This window comes from Agelaius phoeniceus, chromosome 5 (genome assembly GCF_051311805.1).
Source record: "Agelaius phoeniceus isolate bAgePho1 chromosome 5, bAgePho1.hap1, whole genome shotgun sequence".
In the NCBI taxonomy this organism is placed as follows: Eukaryota; Metazoa; Chordata; class Aves; order Passeriformes; family Icteridae; genus Agelaius; species Agelaius phoeniceus.
Window position 1 is genome coordinate 29776676 of NC_135269.1, and position 20721 is coordinate 29797396.

At 41.7% G+C, this 20721-nt stretch overlaps 1 protein-coding gene across 1 annotated transcript; it reads left to right on the forward strand.

Moving 5' to 3' along the window:
• Positions 1 to 132: 132 nt before the first annotated feature.
• On the forward strand, positions 133 to 19575 carry UBE2N (ubiquitin conjugating enzyme E2 N). Its single transcript, XM_054631766.2, has 4 exons — positions 133 to 279; positions 17643 to 17889; positions 18072 to 18212; positions 18891 to 19575. Exons 1-4 carry the CDS (start codon positions 250 to 252, stop codon positions 18929 to 18931), a joined length of 459 nt encoding a protein of 152 aa, XP_054487741.1. The 5' UTR covers positions 133 to 249; the 3' UTR covers positions 18932 to 19575.
• Positions 19576 to 20721: the final 1146 nt, after the last annotated feature.

Sequence of the window (20721 nt, forward strand, 5' to 3'; positions counted from 1 at the left end):
AGGGACTCTCACGGAAGCTAACAGTCAGGGCCGGGCAGACTGTTTGGCGCTGACAGCGCACACACAGCGCCCTGACGCAGGCTCCATTGTGCCGTGTGGGGCGCTGACCCCGCGCTCCGATCCCCTTTATCCTACATTTCCCGGCGTCACGCGCGCAGGGCGGTGCCGCAGGAAGCGCGGCGCGGGTCTTTCCGGCCGTGCGCGCGCCCCGAGCGGAGGCGCGCCCCGAGCCTGCACCGACGAGACAAGATGGCCGGGCTGCCCCGCAGGATCATCAAGGTACGGCCGCGCGCCCGGCCCGCCGCGTGCTGCTCCGCCATGCCCCGCTGGGAGCGCCGGGCGCGCCGGGCCGGGCTCCCGCGCCCGAGGCAGCGCTGCGCCGCGCCGGCCGCCGCTTCCGGTGCCCGGGAGCAGGGCCGCGCTAGGGCAGGGCCGCCTCCCCGGCCTCCTCCCGCCCCTGCCGGGCGAGGGGCGCCTCGCTGCCGTCCCGCCCGCGCCCCCGCCGCTTCCCGCTGCCGCCGCCGCGGGGGCCCCCGGCCGCTGTGTCGGCGTGCGCGGGCGGCGGGAGCGGCTGGGCCCTCCTGGCGGGCGCGGGCCCGCGCCCTTTGCGGGGATCGCCCGGGCGGCGGCGGCGCCCCTCGGCCCCCGGTGCTGCGAGCGCTGGTATCTGAGCACCCTCTGGGGTCCGGAGCTCGAAAGACACCGGGCATACTTCCCTCCATTCTGCCCACCCTGCGGCTCCTCACCGGGAGCTTCCGCCAGGCCCCGGCTTCCCGGCGCAGCTCTCGGCGTGCTTGGGCCGGGGGAGGGCGGCGGTGGCGCCCTGCGCGGCTTCCTAGTGTGCGGTGAGGGACAAGCTACGGCCAGCAGTAAGCCCGGGCCACAGGGACATCGGCCCCGGTGGTACACGCTGGGACAGCCTGGTTACTGCTCCGCTTGCTCGGAGCTGTCGGCCCTTACCCATTAACGTGCCGTGCTGGCCGGTCGGTATAATGTTTCGACTTTGATTTGCCCAGCTTTGCAAGGGTTCTTAACTTTGGGGTACTTTCTGCAGATCCTCCGAGTTCAGTTCCAGCTTAAGACATAAGTAAGTTGGGGTCACTTACTGGAGATAGAGGTAGCTGTCTTGCAAGCTATGAAAACATAGCTCGGTCCTGTAGCTCACGTGGGTGCTCCTGCTGTGCTGCTGTCTCCTACTCAATTTGTAATGGTGCAAAATGAAGCCCTCGAATGGGTGATCATTCTCTTTACAAAAGTTATTAAATGATTCCACTAAGGTTCGTTAGCCCTCACAGGAAATGACAGCATCCTCATAACTTGTTACAGTGAATGGATATTAGTTTTTAACACTGTGAAGCTCTCTCGGTTGGTAACCACTGTAAATAAATGAATTTATAAAGTGTTAAATAGTGGACAAAAAAAAGTACAATTATTTTGTCTAAGAAGTCAAGTTATCAAGTAGATGATAGAGATGATGAGGTAAAATAAGGCAGAAGTAGCATTTATCTTCTGTGAAACAGAGCTAAACTACAATTAGTGCTCAGAATTGTAAGTAGTAAAATTAAAGAAGGCCAATCTTACAGATTTTGACACCTAGCCAGCTGCCTGAGTGCACAGCCTGCTAATCTGAATGTATTTCAGGTGTGATAGGGAGCAGTGATTCATAATACAGTGGAACTGGTGTTTATCACAGGGTTGCAGTAAGAGCTCAGTCATGAGGCTGGTGTCTGCATTAAATTTTCATTGCTCTTGACACCTTCCCAGAATACAATCAAGAAGTGCACCTACTTATGCTGGTGTGTAAATTTTGTTCTTGGTACTTTTGTTTTCTTCATGCTTTCTAGAAAAAAACGCTGGCACAATTTACAGAACTCACTTCAAAGATGTGTGGTGGTGTGGGACTGTTTCTTTTTCTCTTGGAAAAGAAAGATGGAGAGCTAAAAAGAGCTCTAGAAACTCCAGATTTTCTATGAAGGATCCCCCTTAGACATATGATGGGTTGGGTATTTCCATGTGTGCGTTGGAAGTTGTCTGCAGCCAGCCTAGAGTTATTAAATCTTGGCTTGGTTGTGTTAGATGATCAGCTCTTCAGCTTCTGTGCTGTGCGTGCCTTAGGTTGCCACATGTGCCTATGATCTAGGGCTTGAGTCTGACTAGTTACTACAGCCTCAGAAATGTGCAAAGTCATATCTTGAAATATCACAGCTGCAGAGGTGCAGTCCCAGAAATATGCCTGCTCAAGTCTTCAGGAGTCTTCAGTGAGAATTGTCATGCCAATTTTGACTTTAGTGTTAAATTTCCTATTCTGGATGCCTTAGAGGGAGGGGAGGGAGTGAACTCAGTTGCTAGTGAGAATTTGAAAGATCAGGAAAAGAAATGGAAGAGAGAGATGAGAAATAGCTGAGTAACGGTAAAATCACTTCAGTAAAGAAAATTAAATCTTCATGCTATGTGCAGTAGTAAATTTAATGATAATGAAATGGCGCAGATACTTTTAGGAAAAGATCTTTCTCCCTTTTTGCCACATGCCCCCTTTGTGTTGTCATCCAGGAGAGACCATGGATGGCTGCTTGGGGCTAGGAGAGTGTATTTGGACTGTAATGAAGTCCTGAGCCTGGTTGGCCGCTCCAAATGCAGTTGGCATTCCCTGTCTTGAGCGACTGCTGGCAGATGGCCGGGCTCAGGTTGACTTGCAGCCCTGTGCTCCTCAGCCTGCGCCTTTGCTATGCGCAGGCTGTCATCCAGCCCAGGAGCAGAGCAGGAGCTTTCCTTGCAGTGGCAAGAGCTCTGTTTATGTTTCCAATACTTTCTTCAAAGTCAATGAAAAGGTGACAGTAAGGGTGTTGTAAAGCAGTTGTTGCAGAAGATACAGAATTATTTCCAATTTGCTGTCCTCAGATTACTTAGAAATGGACTTTAACAAAGTGTCTGTGGGAATGGTCTGTAAGTTTAAAAGATGACTTGCTTTAGAATTATGACTGTTAGCATGTTACAAATGGTGAGTAGAAGACATTGATGTAGTTTTGAATCTTTAAAGATGTAATCAAAATTGGAAAATCTTGTGTCTTGTGAATAGAGAAGAGGTATTTTTGTTTTCTTCAGTAGTTCAACACCAAGGGTCCTATGAGAATCATCTTGACCAAAAAAACCTATTAATGTAAGATAAAATTAAAATGTGTTATTGGCACATGTCACAGATGCGTGGTTTTTGTGCTGTAAACTTCTTTCCATAAAGTGACTATTTTCCAGTATTAAAAGGTGAGCCTTTGCGACAGACAATGAATAAGCCCAGTGACTTTTACTTTCAAGCACTTATTACATTGATTCTTTCCCATGTTGCAAAGTCACGTACCTCCAGTCGAGTAAGGAATTGAATTGCATCTGAATTTTTTTCTTGGCTGACATTCAATCCACCTCATTGCTGTGTCAAGTGCAGTCAGAGTATGTGAATGGAATGGATAATATTGTCCCATATCATCTTTTAAAGGGCTTTTTTCTCTGCTGTTTTTATTGCTGCAGTGATCTCATCATTCATGATTTGATGCACAGGTCTCTAAGTTGACTGTAGCCAGTTGTTATTAGCGCTTCTGTTACAATCACTGCAGCTGTTCCTATCATGAAGTAACCATCTGAAGCAGCTGAGGCTACTTCAGATTTTTTTTTTTTCTAATGAATTTATCAGTGTTAAATTACAGAGGCTTTGATTTCCTCCCCTGCACGATACTGTGGTATTGTCTGAGATATGCGTTCCTTGCTATTTACTGTGTGAAGCTATTTCCATTATCTGCAGTGAACTCCTGCTTGCTGTATTTTTTGAAACTCTGAGAACATTTGGATTGCTAGCTACAAAATGCTGCTTCAAAATGTAAAATTTCTGGGAGCTTTTATGGAGATTCTCTTGGTGTGTGTGATGCTAGGCTCTTAGAGCATTCTATAGTAGAGGCCAGTATAATCAGCCTTATATATTTGAGTTTTTTCTCCTGTATAAATCAGGCATTTAGTCTGCAACTGGAACTTTCTAGAAGTTCTTTAAAAGTGTTACTGGCAGCCAACTTGAAGTTTCTTACTTTTTCTTGAAAGCTTTGGATTTTTGAGGCATGGACTTGTGTCTCCACATGAAAATTTAAGTCACTGCTACCTTTTGGTTTCTGTGATATGTCTGACCACTTTTTTATTTCCTGAATAAAAAAAAATTAAATAACAAAGACTTGAGGTAAACCTAATACCTTTTTGTGGTGTTTTGTATTTCTTTGGACGGTGGTTAGGTTCAGAAAACATTACTTCTGAAGAATGCTGTTCCTTGACATTTATCAGAGAATGTAGTGTCTCTTTGCGTCTTGTATGCCATTTGAATCTTGTGGATAACTTAAAATTTGATAGAGAGGTGAAAATTTTGGGAATTTTCAGAGGTATTTTTGTACTCTTCTTAAAACCATGTTCTCCCTGCTCCTGTTTCCCCCTCCCCCCCAGGTGCAGAAAGATAGTACATGTGCTGTTTTGCAGCCCTCACTGAGTCTTCTTGCCAGGTGATATGGTCTGGGCTGGCTGGGATAGTGGTAGGAGCATACAGGCAGGTATTGGGAGCCTGAAGCTTGGCAGAACAAAAGCTTTGTGCAGGTAGGGCAGGGAAGCTGAGAAGAAGGCTCAGGCCCAGAGGATAAGAAAACCTTCCAGTTAGGTCTAGTCTAAGAAGAAAATGTGGTGTCTTAATAACAGATCTTTCAAAGGACACTGGTAACTTTTCACAACCTCTTCCTTAAAGAAGCTTTCAGTAGACCCTGTAGAAATAAAAACTGAGGAAAACCCCAACAAATAACCCAGATAGAGGCAATAATCCTGTTTGGACCATCTTGTATAATACTTGAGCAACTTTGAGACACAAACCTTTAGTAAACCAATGGATTTTTATTGCTTTGCATGCAGTTGTTTATACTGTATATGTCTGTTATGTTTAGATGGCTTTCAGAGTATCATCAAAATTTGCTTTGTGTAATAGTACAAAACAAAATCACATTTTTTTAGTTGCTTATGACTGGTGAATTAATAGTGAGAAGCAAGTTGCAAATTTTGCATAGATGGTGTGGTGGATTGACCCTGGCTGGACACCGCTCTATCCTTCCCCTCATCTGAGCAGGGCAGAGAAAGTACAACCAAAGGTTCCTGGGTCAGGAGAAGCACAGGGAGGGATCATTCACCCCTTGCAGTCATGGGCAGAACAGACTTGAGTTGGGGAAATTAATATCATTTATTACCTATCAAAACCTATTAGGTTAATGAGAAATGAAACCTAAATCTTAAAACAGCTTCCCCCACACCTCACCCTTCTTCCTGGGCTCAACTTCATTCCTGATTTTCCTCTCTCCTACCCCTCAGCAGTGCAGGGGAGTGGGAAGTGGGGGCTGTGTTGAGTGCATCACACGTTTTCACTGTTACTCCAGCCTCCTTAGGGGCAGAACTCTCTGTACTCTGCCTGCTCCAGCATGGAGTCCCTCCATGAACTTCTCCAACATGAGTCCTTCCCACAGGCTACAGTCTTTGTGAACTCCTCCACTGTGGGTCCTGTCCACAGGGTGCAGCCCTTCAGGAACAGAATGCTTCAGTGTGGGTCACAAGTTCACATGGGTTCCACATTGTGCCAGTGAACCTACTCCAGCATGGGCTTCTCTCTCAGCATGACCTGCCAGATACTTACTCTGCTGTAGGCTTCCCACGGGGTCACAGTCTCCTATGGGCACATCCACGTGCTCCAGCACAGGGTCATCCATGGGCTGCAGGGGAGTCTCTGCCCCCATACCTGGAGCACCTCCTCCCTCTCTGCACTGACCTTGGTGTTTGCAGAGTTGTTGTTCTCACATAATCTCTTTTCTTTGTCCTGCTGCCCAGGTTGTGGGTTTTTTTCCCTTTCTTAAATATATTACCTCAGAGGTGCTACCACCATTGCTGATGGGCTCAGCCTTGGCCAGGGGGAGGTCTGTCTTGAAGCTGGCTCTGTTGGGCATGGGGGAGGAAGCTTCTGGCAGCTTCTCACAGAAGCTCCTCAGTGGGCCTGCCCCACTACCAGGCCCTTGCCATGCACACCCAGTATAGACAGCATTTGGGCAGAAGCTCAGTGTGAGTTACTGTGTGCATTAACCACACTTTGATTGTTGACTCTGCACCGTGTATGAGTGCAGGCCTCCAGTGCAAATGTGCTCCATCAGGATAACTGCAGGAGTGGTTTATACTCTTAGCTTAGTGAATTCAGTTATGCCTTACTTTACAATAGCTGGAGATGCACCATGAAAAGCTCTATCTGTGCTATCACATAGATAATCCTTTAGGAATTTGCATAGGATCTCAGATTCGCAGTTCCAAAATCCTGTAATCTGCTGTGGAAAACTCGAGAATGAGGTCATTCTCGGGGGAGGTGCTGCTGACCTTAAAATGGCCCTCTTCATGTTACTGCTTGGCTACAAGGTCTTCTTCCAAGAGTGGATACATTTTGGGTTTTTTTCCTCTTTTTCTTCTGGGAAGGCACTGTTACTTAGAATACATTTGCGTTCATCTCATCGTAAGTGGTTTTGCAGTGGTTAAAATTGTGTGGTGATGGGATTTAGAGAGCCAGAAGTGTGTGAGAGGATTGTGAGCAATCCAGAGTTCATTCACAGTGCTTGCTTAGCAGACCTGTAGTGTCAATTTTATGGACAACTGTCTGTATGTCGAATACTAGATAATGTTTTCTGAATCTGCTGTACCACTGTTTTATTCTTTTTTTTATAGCTGATGCCTTTGACATGTTGACACTTTGAACATGTTTCCTTGCCTTTTTTTTGGGAGGTGGTGTTGGATACAGTTGGAGCTAGTGATGGAGCCTGGGAATCTACAGGGTGGTAGAAGCATTAATGTACAAGAGACAGTAGTCAGTAATGAGCCCAGGAAGTGGGGGCATGTGGAATGCTGACTCTTGGGGATTATATGGCAGGGAAGAGAATTCATGTGGAGGCTGGCTTTTGTGAACCAAAGTGTAGCCTTCTATTTATGATGTTTGTCCCTTGCTTTACGGTTTAATGGGTTTTGCTGCTAATTCTTTTTTTTCCTTGTCCTAAAAGGTAATGTTATTTTCAGAAGATTTTCTTCAATGAAATTGTTTTACAGTTATATAATTTTAATGTAAACATTCTTAAATCTCTCTGACAATATGACATCTGCTTAGGTAACCAATTTGTTTTCAGTAATGCTGGTTACAGCCAGTTCTTTGCATAGTTGTAGCTAATGAATTGATAGACCCTGGAAGAATTTGTGCCAAAATGTGATGTAATGCAATACTAAGTTTTGAATTAAATCTTTGTAGTTTTCTGAGGCAGCTTTACTCCTATATGTAAAAGACAGTTTTGACTGATAAGTTTCACTTTTTCTTATTGCCTCCCCCTCAAAAATCAAAGCAAAAATATGCATGCTTTTTTACCTTCTTGTGTGCAATTTATCACTCCTCAGTGAAGGAGATCAGTGTGATCTTCCCCTTTATCACAGTCAAACAGGAAAGAATTGTCATTTGGCAAGTAATTATAACTTGTCACTGTGCCAACATTAGTGCTTTAACTAAAGCCTTAAGTCTCTATTTCATACCCCAAAATGAATCTGGACTATTGGATGTAGTTGGAAGGTAATGACACTGGTAACTGGCAAGGGTTACCTGTGGTCAGAATGAAAGTATGAAAGAAATGTGTTCTCTTATAATAACTCTACTCTGAGTGTGTAGTCTCAGTTGAAATGCTGCAGTTGGTTATTGTACTTCTGTTTTTTGCAGAGAGCTGCCCAGAGTGAAGAAGTTACCACTTAGTGAAGTTGCTTAATCAGAAGTTTATGAAGTGATCAATCTGGCTCATTCTTGTAGCAGCCTCCCAGTACCCAAAGCAGGCCTACAAAAGAGCTGGAGAAGGACTTTCACAAGGGCATATAGGGATAGGACAAGGGGAGTGGATTCAAACTGAAAGAGAGCAGCTTTAGATTAGATGTAAGGAAGAAATTCTTTACTGTGAGGGTGGTGAGGCTCTGGAACAAGTTGGTCAGTGAAGCTGTGGATGTTCCATCCCTGGAAGTGTTTAAGGCCAGGTTGGATGGGGCTCTGGGCAACCTGACCTAGTGGGAGGTGTCCCTGCGCCCACGGCAAGAGAATTGGACTAGGTGGTCTTTAAGGTCCTTTCCAACCCAGGCTCTTCTGTGATTCTGATTCAGGTTGAACAGCCTTACTGTATGAACAGATTCAGCTTGGATTGTGCTGGCACAAAAATTTTTGTGCCACTGAGGTGAACTTAGGCTGAGGAACTGATTTGGCTCAGAACTCTGCAGTAAAGGTTATTTCTTAAACCAAATCAGTTCTGTGGTCTCATCTTTTATTTGACTTTGTAAACATTTGGGCTGATGAGGGAAGTATGTGGAAGGATGACTGTTCAAATTAGCACTGCTGCTGAGAAGTTAAAGCTTCCCATTTGGGCAGACTTGCATTTTGTGAGGAAAGGAAATGGTGGAGGTAGTTACAGACGTGAGTGAAGTTAATCAAGAAGGACTGAGAACCATGCTGGAATGGTGGGTAGAAAAGCAATTTGACTTAATTGTAAACTCAACTGCCAGTGAAGAATGAAACAAAGGACTTCCACTCTCAATGACTAAAAATTAGTGGAACTTAGGTGTAATTAAAAAAAAACCAAACAACTCTTTGATTTTTGCTATTGGTAGTGTCTTTTCATCTGTTTTAGAAATCTTCCTGGAGGATTTGGCAGCAAATGTCTGATCTCCCTTAGGAAGCAAATACTGAAATAACTGATGAGCAATCAGTTAAACTGAAAGATCTCTCTTTTTCCTCATCACATTTTCTCCCACATAAATTGTTATGTGTGATATCCTGCAAGTAATAAGTGTTATTATTTCAACTGTAGCAGGAAATGGAGCTAGTGGTTTTACTTTTAAGTCTGTCATCTCTTTCTCAAAAATTCTTAATTTTCGCTATCATCTGTGGAGTCTGAAACTGTCTCCTTCATTCTCTCTAAAAGTGGTTCTGGATGCAACATCTCAAACACAGATGAAAAAGTACTGTGTGGTTTATGGTGAGGTGGGCTAACCTTGGCCAGGTGCTCATCCAGCCACACTCTCTCCCCACCTCCACCAGGCAGGGGGAAAAAATAAGAAGGAAAAGCTCATGTGTCAAGACAAAAAGAGATCATTTACTGATAATCATCATGGCAAAACAGGTTCCACTTGGGAGACATTAATTAATTAATTTGCTTCCAGGTAAGATAGAATTGGATGGTGAGAAACAAAGACAAAATTAAAACAGCAGCTTTGCCACCCTTTTCCAGTACTCAACTTCAGTCCTTCACTCCTTGCTCCCCAACTTGCCTGTCCCTGATGGATGCAAGGGAGTGGAGAATGGGGGTTTATGGTTAGTCCACAGCAGCTCCTCTCTGCTGTTCCTTCCTCTCCACACTTTTCCTGTGCTCTGGAGTGGGGAGTGGTCCAGTCCATGGGATACAATGTGGGTGTGTGCTCCACTGTGATCCTTCATGGGCTACAGGGATCTTTGCATCTGTGCCTGGAGCTTGTCCTTACTGTCCTTCTCTGACCTTCTTGTTCACATTAGTTTTGTGCACAATTTTTTTTTTTTTTTTTACCCCTTGCTGTTCCCTCTGTGTGGTGCTGTTTTCTGTCCTTTCTTAAGTACGTTTTCCCAGGTGTGCACCAGCTTGGCTGATGGGTTCACCCATGTCCTTTGGCATGTTTTTGGAGCTGGCTGTGTCTGGTGAGGTACAGCTCCTGGCCTCTCCTCACAGAGGTCACCCTTGGAGCCCCTCTCCTGCCAGCAGCTTGACACATAGAGCCTGTACAGGTCCTCAGTTGGTAATGCAGTTGAATTAGATCATAACAAATAAAAAAAAATGTTGTAAGCTGATGTGGATTTCTTTCAGTTGGGGTGCCTTTTTAATTTTACAAGTAATGCTTCTTTTTCGCCATTTTGGGACTATTCCTACAGCGTTGCATTGCATCCTATTGTTCCTTTTGTAAATGGCCAGGGTTACCAAAAAGTTTGGTAACTGGCTGTTTGGAGACCTTCTCCTGTAGCACCTGTGGAAGAAACTTGTCAAGGGATGTGCAGATTTTTTTAATTTGTACTGGTGGGAGATGCTTTTATCCACAGCCAGTGCCAGCTGTTCCATGGTTTCTATTGGAAGTTCCTGTCCTCTGCTGGATGGCAGCAGAGTGTTTATGTTGTCAATCAGCATTTTTCAGATTAAAGATCTACTTAAGAAGACCTAGCTCACTTTTCCTGAGTTGCATTGAGAATGCTGTCAGGCTGTGCTTTCTCAGTAGATTTGCAGAATGGTAATTTCTGGCAAGGTGGCAGCAATAAACACTCATACTTAAGCTGTAATTCCTGTTGTAGATTAAGTTCACATCCATCATCTGTATTCCCTGATCTGTTCAGAATAAAGGTAGAGTTAGTTGAACCTACAAGTAAGGGTAGATTCTGCCTACACTTTCTCAGTGTCTGACATAGATTAGAGAGGACTTGTACCTTGCCTCGGCCTGACAAAGTTGTAGGAGTGTGGTACAGAAGGAAAATTGCTTGACTACTGCTTAGAGAATTGAGCTAGTAAATGTGTTACTGAAAATATGAGGAAAGAATCATTCCCCTGAGATTTTTTATAATGGTGTGGTATTGTGCCGTTTCAGATATTTAATAGCTTTAAGACCTGCAGTGTTTTCTCTTTATATAAGAGACCTTTAGTAATGTTTTGTGTTTTGAAGTTTCAGAATAATTTTATCACAGATATGTCAGCCTCTGAATGATATTATTTCTTTTTAAGGTACTAGCATAAAGTTGCTAGCCATAAAGATGCTTTTCTGTAGTCTTAGTGTTATTAAAGGTTCTTAGATAACTGTTATAGATATGCAGAGTCTTTGGTGTTTAAGACTTTTATAGATGGATGAAGACTTTTAATTTAGTAGTTTACCATCTGTTACTGAAATTAGCCTAGTTGGTAGTTAAGCTTCTTCCTTTGGAATGAGGAGGGAAGGCTCTGCATTTCCTTTTTAGGTTGTTACAGAATAGTAATCTGTTACACTGGTATCCTGCTGTGGTTACACTGCAGTCCCAGCTCTTTAAACCAGCCCTTTCAGCAAAAGGAATCTTCTCCCATCCTTCTGAGAGCATGTGTTTGCCCCCTGCTTTTTATTGGCACAGCTGTTTGTGTGGAACATCTGGTGCACTGCATCAGGGACTCTTCTCTCTTGAATGACTTTTCCCCTTTCTTTTCTTTTCTTTCAGATTGGGCCCTTGCTATGTTAGACCATGAAGTCAAGAGATAGCTATACAGCCAAAAGTGAAAGTGCATAATAGGCTGAACTGGAAAAGCGCCACAAATTTGGTTTTTTCTTTCCTTTCTGCAGTGGCTGATCATTTATCACCTTAAAATATTCAGACCCTGTAAGGTGGTATGATTTCTCTAAGCTACCTTTGTTCTAATGGATTTTACAAAGCTCACTAGGTGATTTCACAGCTGGTATTAAAGGATAATGTGGACCAGACGACCATTCTGTAAAATAGTGTGTTCCTTCAATTGTAACACTCACTGAGACCACAGTATTAGTGGACTAATAAGCAGCATGTTTTATTTATTAAAGTAATCTGCATAGCAGTAATATTGAGTGTGAAATAAGAAAACTGGAGTATCAGGGAAATGAAATGCAGGTAGCTGAATTACTAAGCAAAGCACATTTGTCTAGAGATACGGAGCTTGGATTTCTTCTCTGAGCTAATTTGTGCTGACTTCCCAGGCAAGCTTCTCTTAAATTCTAGTGGCATTCACACAGTAGCTTTAAAGGTCACATATTTTATGGGTGCTCAATATTGATTTGTTCCTAACTGTTTTAGCCACATTGCTTGGCAGGCAATGTAAAATTTGTGGTGGTTAACTATTGCCATAGCACAGGGAACAGAATTGCACTATTTTTCCAAGCAAAAAATAGTTCTCCTTTCTAAAAAGCAATGAAGAAGCTTGTAAAATTGTCTAATTCCATGCCAGAATCTCTTCCTTCAGTACTGTAGTGGTCTCTGTCAGACAGAGAAGCTTTGCAGTTCAGCTGCAGTGACTCTGGTAGGTAAGAAATAACCTTTGGGGTTTTTTTGCAAGTACTTGCATAGGTGAGTCTTCTGATTCTGGTATATGCTGCTTTTGTATTTTGGCACTATCTATTTGTAGTTATTTGTTTGGTCCTGCCTTAGTCTGTTGATAGCAAGCAAGACTTCTGAAGTAGCTTTTTGTTTTTCAAAAGGGCAGCACACAGAAATCTTTTTAGTTGTTTTGACTAAGGCCTTGACAGCTTGAGGCTTTTGTAAACACTTCTGCAAGGCTGAAAGTGATTGAAATAATATAATTGTAATGGATTCCTCCTTTGTATGCTTGCTTATACCTCCATGTTCATTAGCAGTTGATTCTCCTGTATATCTGTATGGAAGCATCTTCTAGGCTGTGCCTTTACTTCCTTAAAGAAGTGCTCTGTTTTACTCTGTATGTATGAACAAGGAGAATCCTGGTGGTTATGTCTGCTTTTCAGTAACATTTTTCTCTGTTTGACTGAAAGCAGAATAACCAAGCAATAGCTCAAAGAATGAATGAAACCTACTCTCCTGCAGATCCATCTCTCCTCATTGTGTGGCTTCTCTTAGTCTTGGCAACCTCACCCCTGCCTCCTGCTCTGCTGGTCTCTTCTAAAGATCAAATGCTCTCTCTTCCTGAGGCTTCCTATCCTCACATGTTACTGTAAAAACAGGTTGAGGGTTTCTTCCCCCTCAGGTATAATTAGTTTTCAATTTAATGTCTTCATAGAAGAATGTCTGTGCAGAATGTCAGCTACACCATCTGTCCCATCAGTATCATCTGTCACTCTGCTTCAGGCCACCTGTGTTAATAAGGAAAGCTTTGCTTTTGCTTGTCAAAACACCTTCAACACTTCTGTGTTTTCTAACCACTTAATTAAAAATAAAAAAGGGAAGGCATAAAAAGGGGGGAGGTATAACCAGTTGTGGTTGTCAGATGTGTTTTTTTTTCAAGTATGGACTGGCATGTATCTTTTCGGGTTTATTAATTTATTTTAGTCAATAGAAACTGTTTCATTGCTTGGAATTGGAAAAAGTGGAGTAAATACAGGAGTGAGAAGAAATCTTAATCTAAAAACATTGCAGAGTATGACAGATAATTGCCTATGACAGCATGGGAAACTTCACTGAAGGCTCTAGAGCTTTCAAAATATGTGCTGAAATATCTTCTGTGAAACTTCAGTATGCCAGAGAAGAGCTAATAAAAACCACTACATAGTACAATTCTGGAACTTGATGGGAGTTTGTATTCTTGTTGGAGACAAAATTAACTGTTCTGTTGTAAAAACAGTTATTGTGAGCAGCAGAACTGCAAAACCCAGTTTTCTCTGAATTTATTATTTGTCCTTTTTAGCATGTTTGTATTTGTGTGTTTCAGCTCTTTTATCCTTATTGTCAGAGATTTTTGCTGGGCAAAGGTTATACTTGGTTGGAATAAATTAGCCAAACAGCAGTGGTAGTGCTGGAGCTGTTCATGTCTTCCTCTCCAGTAGCACTGAGCTTGGTTATCCTTAGCCATTGACAGCTTACAAAACATACAGAACAGTTGAACTTGGACAAAGGGTCTAAAGGCAGTTTTGGGGGAAAAAGAGGAAGTAACAGAGTGCATAAAACTCATTTCCTCAGTTAAAAAAGTGTAAGAAAAGTAAGTCTGCCTAAAAAACCACAGGAAGTCAAGTATTGCATGTGTTCAATCATCCTGATGAGTTAATAAAGGAGGTAAATTAAAAGTTTAATTAAAAGAAATGAAACATTTATTTATTTATTTAAATGTGTTTGGGAGACTTATTTTCATTGGGTAGCCATCCTCTGGGAATTAGAGAATAAGATCAATGTGTAGTTCAACATTTCCTTGTTTTGTCCACATCTCATCATTTTCTCGAGGGTGATGTACAGGGTGGTAGGTGGTTATTTTTTGCAGTGGCTTTTTTTGTGTTTCTTTTTGTTTTGTTTCTTTTTGTTTGTTTGTTTTGGGTTTTTAATTGGTAATGTACACTTAAAAGAATTAAAATCTATAAACAGGTCAGCTTCCTGACCTGTTTATATACTGTGACCAGGTGCATAACATTGCCTGTATACTCACAATTTTTTCTGAAATATGACTTATTTTTGCAAGTTTCATGGCAAATCAAATTTATTTTAGTATCAGCCTGTCTGCAACTGTCCATCTTATCCTAAAATGTGGAAATCAAGTCCCCATAACCACTTTAGAATTGGGCCTAGTTGTATATTTAAGCATTTTATGTGCTTAGACCTTACACTGTAACTTTTTGATTAATTTCCCCCTTTCTGTTCCTTCTCCATGGTGTCCCCCCAAATATATTTAAGATATTATTCTTAATGTCTCCATAATTGCAGGACAAATTATTTATTGTCAGAATTTAGGGGGTACTGATGTATTTAAGTACAAACATTGCACATTCTCTCAATAAACAGCATTTTTGCTGTGTTCATTGCAGTCTAACAAGCTTATCTGTGTTATACAGCTCTAAAAAGCTGTTTTCTGAAGCTTGTGCACAAAAGTGTTTTCTGAAGCTCTTGCACAAAAAGTGTTTTCTGAAGCTTTTGCACAAAGGCAGTGATGTGTGTTCATGGGATCGTGGCCTTTCATTTTGAGTGTTTTGGAGAAGTTTAGCCTGGTGCTTGCTCTCTGCTGCAGTGGAGCCTGGCAGGTGTGAAAGATGAGTGTCAGCCAGTTCCCTCACAGGTGTTCATCCTCATTTCTGTTTGGAAACAGCTTCAATGGCACAGATAGTGATGGAGCTCTGTGTGCAGTGCAGGAAGCAAAGTGTGCCTCTTTGGAGTTTTCATCTAAGATTAATGTTCCCCAAGGGGCCCTGTGGGCTCAGAGTAGGCTCAGTACTCGAGTGGCTGTATGCAGCACAAACACTCTTTGGCAACGCCTTTTTCTGGGGTGTTTATAGCAAGGTGACCACAGTCACAGAATGTGGGGGCATGAGGGGCTTTCTGAGCAGGGTGACATGCTCACAGTGGTACAACCCCTTAGGTATTATGGGGTGCCTGCATTGAAAGAATTGTTTTTCTCATCTGTGGGCTCTCCTGTTGTTTACTGACAAATGGTTTTCAGCGGCAGAAGGTGCAGCTTGCAGCCAGGCACTGCTCCCTCAGATCTGCTGGCAGGTAGAAGTGCTGATGCTGCTGCCAGAGAGCTGCTGATTCTGGGCTATTTTAAGCCAGGATTGGCTCCCCAGTGTAGTTACAGTCAGCATCCTGGCATAACTAGGGATGGGGGATCTGGGGACTGGGGTGACTGAGGGGGAGCTAGGGACTGCTGAGATCAGCCCAGCTATTAAAATGTGTTATCCTTAATATTAAAAAATGGTCTTTGAGTGTGCCCATCAGAACCGAAGCCACGGTTTCCTTACAAGCACATCTCCGGCAAAGTCCAGCTGTGAAAAAGTTTAAAAATTGGTCTTTCCCATAAGTTCCTCATTTTTAAGTTTTCAGTTGGGTCTGTCCAACAGTATATGGTCTTTCATAGGCAGAAACCCAAACTGTCCCATTTACCTGAGGCAGCACTCATACTGACAGCTTGCTGAAACAAACTGAGAATGGTTTATGCATTTCAGGGGTTATCTGTAGTTTCTTACTGACTTTTCATACCATTGAATGTAAACTATCAGAATTTGTTATGACTGCTTTTCTACACAATTAGTGTACAAGTAAATAGCCAGCAGAATACAAATGAGTAAGTTATAAAGTTATGTTTATAATATAAATATACTCACAGAAGTAAATGTAGACAGCTCTAAGAGGCTTGGATGGCCTTCCAGTGAGGTGTGTAAGTGGTGTCTAATGTCTATGCAGATAAGTAGACAATATGTAGTTGCAACAAGGAAGCACACCAGTTATATTTAGTTTTAGGTTTGCAAATATACATAGTAATAAATTTTATATTATAATTTGTAGGACCATGACAATTCAGAGATGAGTAATTGGATTTTGGAATTAATTACTATGACTTTACTTCTTTATGTATTGATCAGTTTTTGTAAAATGTTATTTACCTGCATCAGGACAGCTGTATCACTTAAATGCTATGTACACTTATTTCTGCAAGAGTAATGCAGCAGTGCAGCTAGGTTTGAAGAATTATTTAGCTAGGTAGAGGTAATCTGTGTGCTTTGTGCTTGTATAGAGACTTACTGTATTGGAGAGAGGCTGACTATGAGGGTGTGCATACTGACAGGACAAGAGAAATGGCTCCAAACTGAGAGTGGGTTTAGATATGATGTTAAGAAGAAATTCTTTACTGTGGGGATGGTGAGGTAGTGGAACAGGTTGTGCAGAGAAATTGTGCATGCCCCATGCTTTGAAGTGCTGTTGTAGACATGTGGAATAAATATGCTATAAAATTGAAATAGTAAAATAATGTTACACCTACAAGTTGTCATCTTCTGTCAGTAGAAGCAGGATGATTTTTCTTTGTGAAAGCCAACACAGAAAGGTGGTGAAAAAATTAAGTGTACACAGTAAAAGCATTCTTAGAAGGAAAGAGGAAATGGGACTAAAATTGCGTGAGGAAATGAGGCTTTAGCAGGAGTTTTTTGTCCCTGCCTAGTGTCCTTTTGCTCATTTTGGCCTTGGTGTCTTTTTTTTATAAGAGCTAGAATGGTGCCCATAAGACTTGTGAAGACAGGCAGCAGAGGAAAGGAAGATGTACCTGCCTTGGTCTGTCTGCTCAGCGCATTAGCAGGGTGGGCAGCTCTTAGCTGTGGTCACAGCTTGGTGCCTGAGGTAGGATTGGCAGAAGAATGGAGCAACAAAGAAACCAGGTCCCTGTAGGAGACTGGCCTTCCCTTATTTTGCTGTTTACAGAACATCTTGACTGTCTTCTACTGTCTGTTAGGGTGACTTGAAACATGGTTATATGTAGGCTGAACGTGCTCACACCAAAGCTATTTGTGCATCTATATGTCTAAATATATAAAACATCCTTAAAATACACCTTTAGTGTTGCAGAAGTGTAGCACTTGAAATTCTTCAAAGTTGGATCTGATTCCGGTACAAATGTTCAGCTTAATAAACCAGTCCACTCTTGTTAAGAGTAAGCCTTGAATGCTTTCTGTGGGTGATTAATCCCTTTGGCTTTTCACTTATGGGAGTTTTTATTTAAGGTAGAACGGGAAATGCTTTTGGTGTTTTAATTGTGGTATTCTTTAAAGTGCTTTTAAGTATATTGAGAAAAACACAGCAGCTTGGCAATAGTTCAATCAAAAGTTAAGAAAATGGAGGCAGCTGAGTTATCTATTACTGTGTGTTACAGAAACACACAGCAGGTGAGGATCTGAGAGGAGATGGGTACCAGTTTACCCCTGCCTCACCTCCTTTCTGCAGATGTTCTTTGACTTTGAGGAATGTAACACAGTTTCTGTGAATATAAGCTAAATGAGTGCTTGTTGCTTTTGAAATGGTTTGTACAGGTCTTATGGTTTCTATGTTTATTTTAAATGGGTTTTATTTGTTTCATTGTCTCCTTTTCTTGTAGGAAACCCAGCGCTTGCTGGCAGAGCCAGTCCCTGGGATAAAAGCAGAGCCAGATGAAAGCAACGCACGCTATTTTCATGTGGTCATTGCAGGTCCACAGGATTCCCCCTTTGAGGGTGGGACATTTAAACTTGAACTATTCCTTCCAGAAGAATATCCAATGGCAGCTCCTAAAGTACGTTTCATGACCAAAATTTACCATCCTAATGTAGACAAGCTGGGAAGAATATGTTTAGATATTTTGAAAGGTAAGTGGTACTATGTTTTCTTTCTTCTTACCATATTAAATACAGATGTTTGTAAGTTGACCCTAAAAAGAGTTTTCTTGTGTTTAAAGGATATCTTGCTTCTTGTTTAATCTGGAAAAACTTGCTCTTTCTGTAGACTGTGGTGAATATGGTGTTTCATAGTGCTATAAATGTTTCTTCAGATAAATGGTCCCCAGCTTTGCAGATTCGTACAGTTCTGCTATCAATCCAGGCTTTGTTAAGTGCTCCCAATCCAGATGATCCACTAGCAAATGATGTAGCTGAGCAATGGAAGACCAATGAAGCCCAAGCCATAGAAACAGGTGACGTATCGTCTAACTTTTTTTTTTCTCTAGGTTTAGGAATGGCTTACTCTCTAGATTTTTTTTCTCTAGGTTTAGGAATGGTGTGTAAAGCCTGACCTCTAGTTTTATGTCTGCAACTTACAGACATAAAGAAGAAACAAAACATTACTGCATACAGTCATAGTCCAGGTGCCCTGAATGTGCCTGCAGTGGTCTATTTTTAAGTCTGCGAGGCCTGATAGAAGAAGAAGCTCTCTTGATCTGTTTGATCTTGGATTTTGATGGTCCTAATGTGCTATTCTGTCTAATGGTCCTAATTTGGTAGTCTGTCTAATTTGGAGTTCTGGTAAAATGAAGGCGCATTCTACTGCTTGTCCTCTATGGCTTAAGGAATGGATTAACAGGTTCTGGAAAGTACATCTCTGATATTGCATCTCTGCAGGCTATAGTGGAATGCAAGAGTTGCTATGTTATGCCTCTTCACTTTTGAATCCACTACTGTCAGACTGCTTCTATAATATATAAAAGTTGACAGCTGCTGGAATTCAAAATTGCACTTAAAAATCTCAGAACTGATACATTTTGTGTGCTTGCAGCAGTGTTGTAAAAGAGATCTTTAAGAATATGAATTTAAAATTACTTTAATCAAGCCTGAAAATTGGATCTTTTCTTAAATGTGTTTCTTTTTCTTTACAGCCAGAGCATGGACTAGGCTATATGCCATGAATAATATTTAAATGCGCTTTGAACATCAAGTGTGCATCACTTCTCCTGTTCTGCCAAGACCTCTTCCTTTTTTTGTTTGCATTTAATGGACACAGTCTTAGAAACATTACAGAATAAAAGCCCAGACATCTTCAGTCCTTTGGTGATTAAATGCACATTAGCAAATCTGTGTCTTGTCCTAATTCACTATTGTACCGCATGAGCAGAGGCTAGAAGTATCATCTGGATTGTTGTGAAATTGTTTGAAAGCAGCAGCACATCTCTGCTTTTAATCATTTTTCCCGTCATGGTTTAAGTATAAGCACTGTGAATGAAGGTAGGCAGGGTTAGCTGCAGGGCTTTTTGTTTTAATTTTGTGGGCTCCTCCTCCCTTTTTATGGTGATGCTAATTGCATTGGTAAAAGCAGCTAACCAGTTATATTTTAGAATATACCCTCTAGCCCAGTCTAACTTAGACGCTGTAGATGGACAAGCTTCATTGTTTGAACAAAAAACGGGAACATTAAACATCCATCACCTTCACTAATACTATAGTGATTCTGCTGTCAAGTGTAGAAAAATCCCTCCAAGAAAAAGCTTGTGACCATTTTGTATGGCTTGTCTGGAAAATCTCCTGTAAATCTTATGTTTTAGTAAAATATTTTTTGTTATTCTACTTTGCCTTTGTATAGTTTATTTTGCTGTGTTTTCATTTCTCTGTGACAATCGTATTTAAAAAATTGAGTCCGGAATTGACAATTTTTCTTCACCAATCTGACAGATTTAACAGTAAAGAAGGGAAATTCACAAGGGTTTTTTTGTGGGTTTTTATTTGTTTTTCTTCATCTATTTCCTGACTTTTTTTATTAGTTTGTGTTATGTGGGTGACCTTACATGGCCAATTTAATATGAAATTGCATTTGGAGTGACTTTTAGAAACAAGTCTCTGATGGAACAGTTGTAACCTTAATTTTAGCAATGCGTCGATATGTGTTTTCATGGATATAACCAGAATGAAGTAGGAGGTGGAGAGCAAACAGCAGCACTAATTACGAGTATCTGCATAGCAGCATGGTTTTCTAACTTCTTTAATTCCTGCCCTCTATTAACTTGAAATTCCAGTGTGTAGAACCACTGTTAGAGCCAGCTTATGCATTGACTGATGTCTACTTAGCCCCTTACAGCTAGCAACTCATACCACTGTTTTTTTTCTACAAGCCTTATTAAGCTACTTGCTTGAGCAACTGGTCAGCTTAAAGAGCAGCAAAGCTTCTTTATTGGAGGGGAGGAAAGTGATGAAAAAATTCCTTCTTGTCCTTGTTTTTTGTGTATGCATCCTGTCTAGAAGTCCAATATCTCTTCTGGGAACCCATCTAATTGCTTCCCTTCATTTCTTGTATCTCTGTTCTCTTCCTTTCCCCAAGCCCTCTCCCTCACAAAACCAACCAGCCAAGCAACAAAAAAGCTTAAAAGCTCTTGGCAAGGCCAACCTGAAATGCATTAATGACAGCTTGTAGTGGTTGCAGTAAGGGAGTATTTTGTCATGCAATCCAGGGGCATGGTTGTGTAGTCTGTTGGTATTCTCCCTCTTTCACCTCTTCTTCCTCTAGTATCATCTGAAATTTCTATAGAATGTGGTGTATTTATTGTGCTCTTATGTAAGATGAAGAATATCTATTAAAACTATGTTTTCCAACAGACAGTGCTTTCAGTGGTTAGTAACTGCTATTGTCCCTCAAAGTTCTCTCCAACATAGTTGAAGAATGGTTCAGAATTCAACTTCTTCACCAAACTGAGTCATAAAAAAACTGTTTTAAAAGTA

Coding starts and splice junctions, on each gene's coding strand:
- UBE2N (XM_054631766.2), top strand. CDS start 250: ATGGCCGGGCTGCCCCGCAGGATCATCAAG. Junction 280..17,642: donor TGCCCCGCAGGATCATCAAG/GTACGGCCGCGC, acceptor CTTTTCTTGTAG/GAAACCCAGCGCTTGCTGGC. Junction 18,213..18,890: donor AGCCCAAGCCATAGAAACAG/GTGACGTATCGT, acceptor TTTTCTTTACAG/CCAGAGCATGGACTAGGCTA.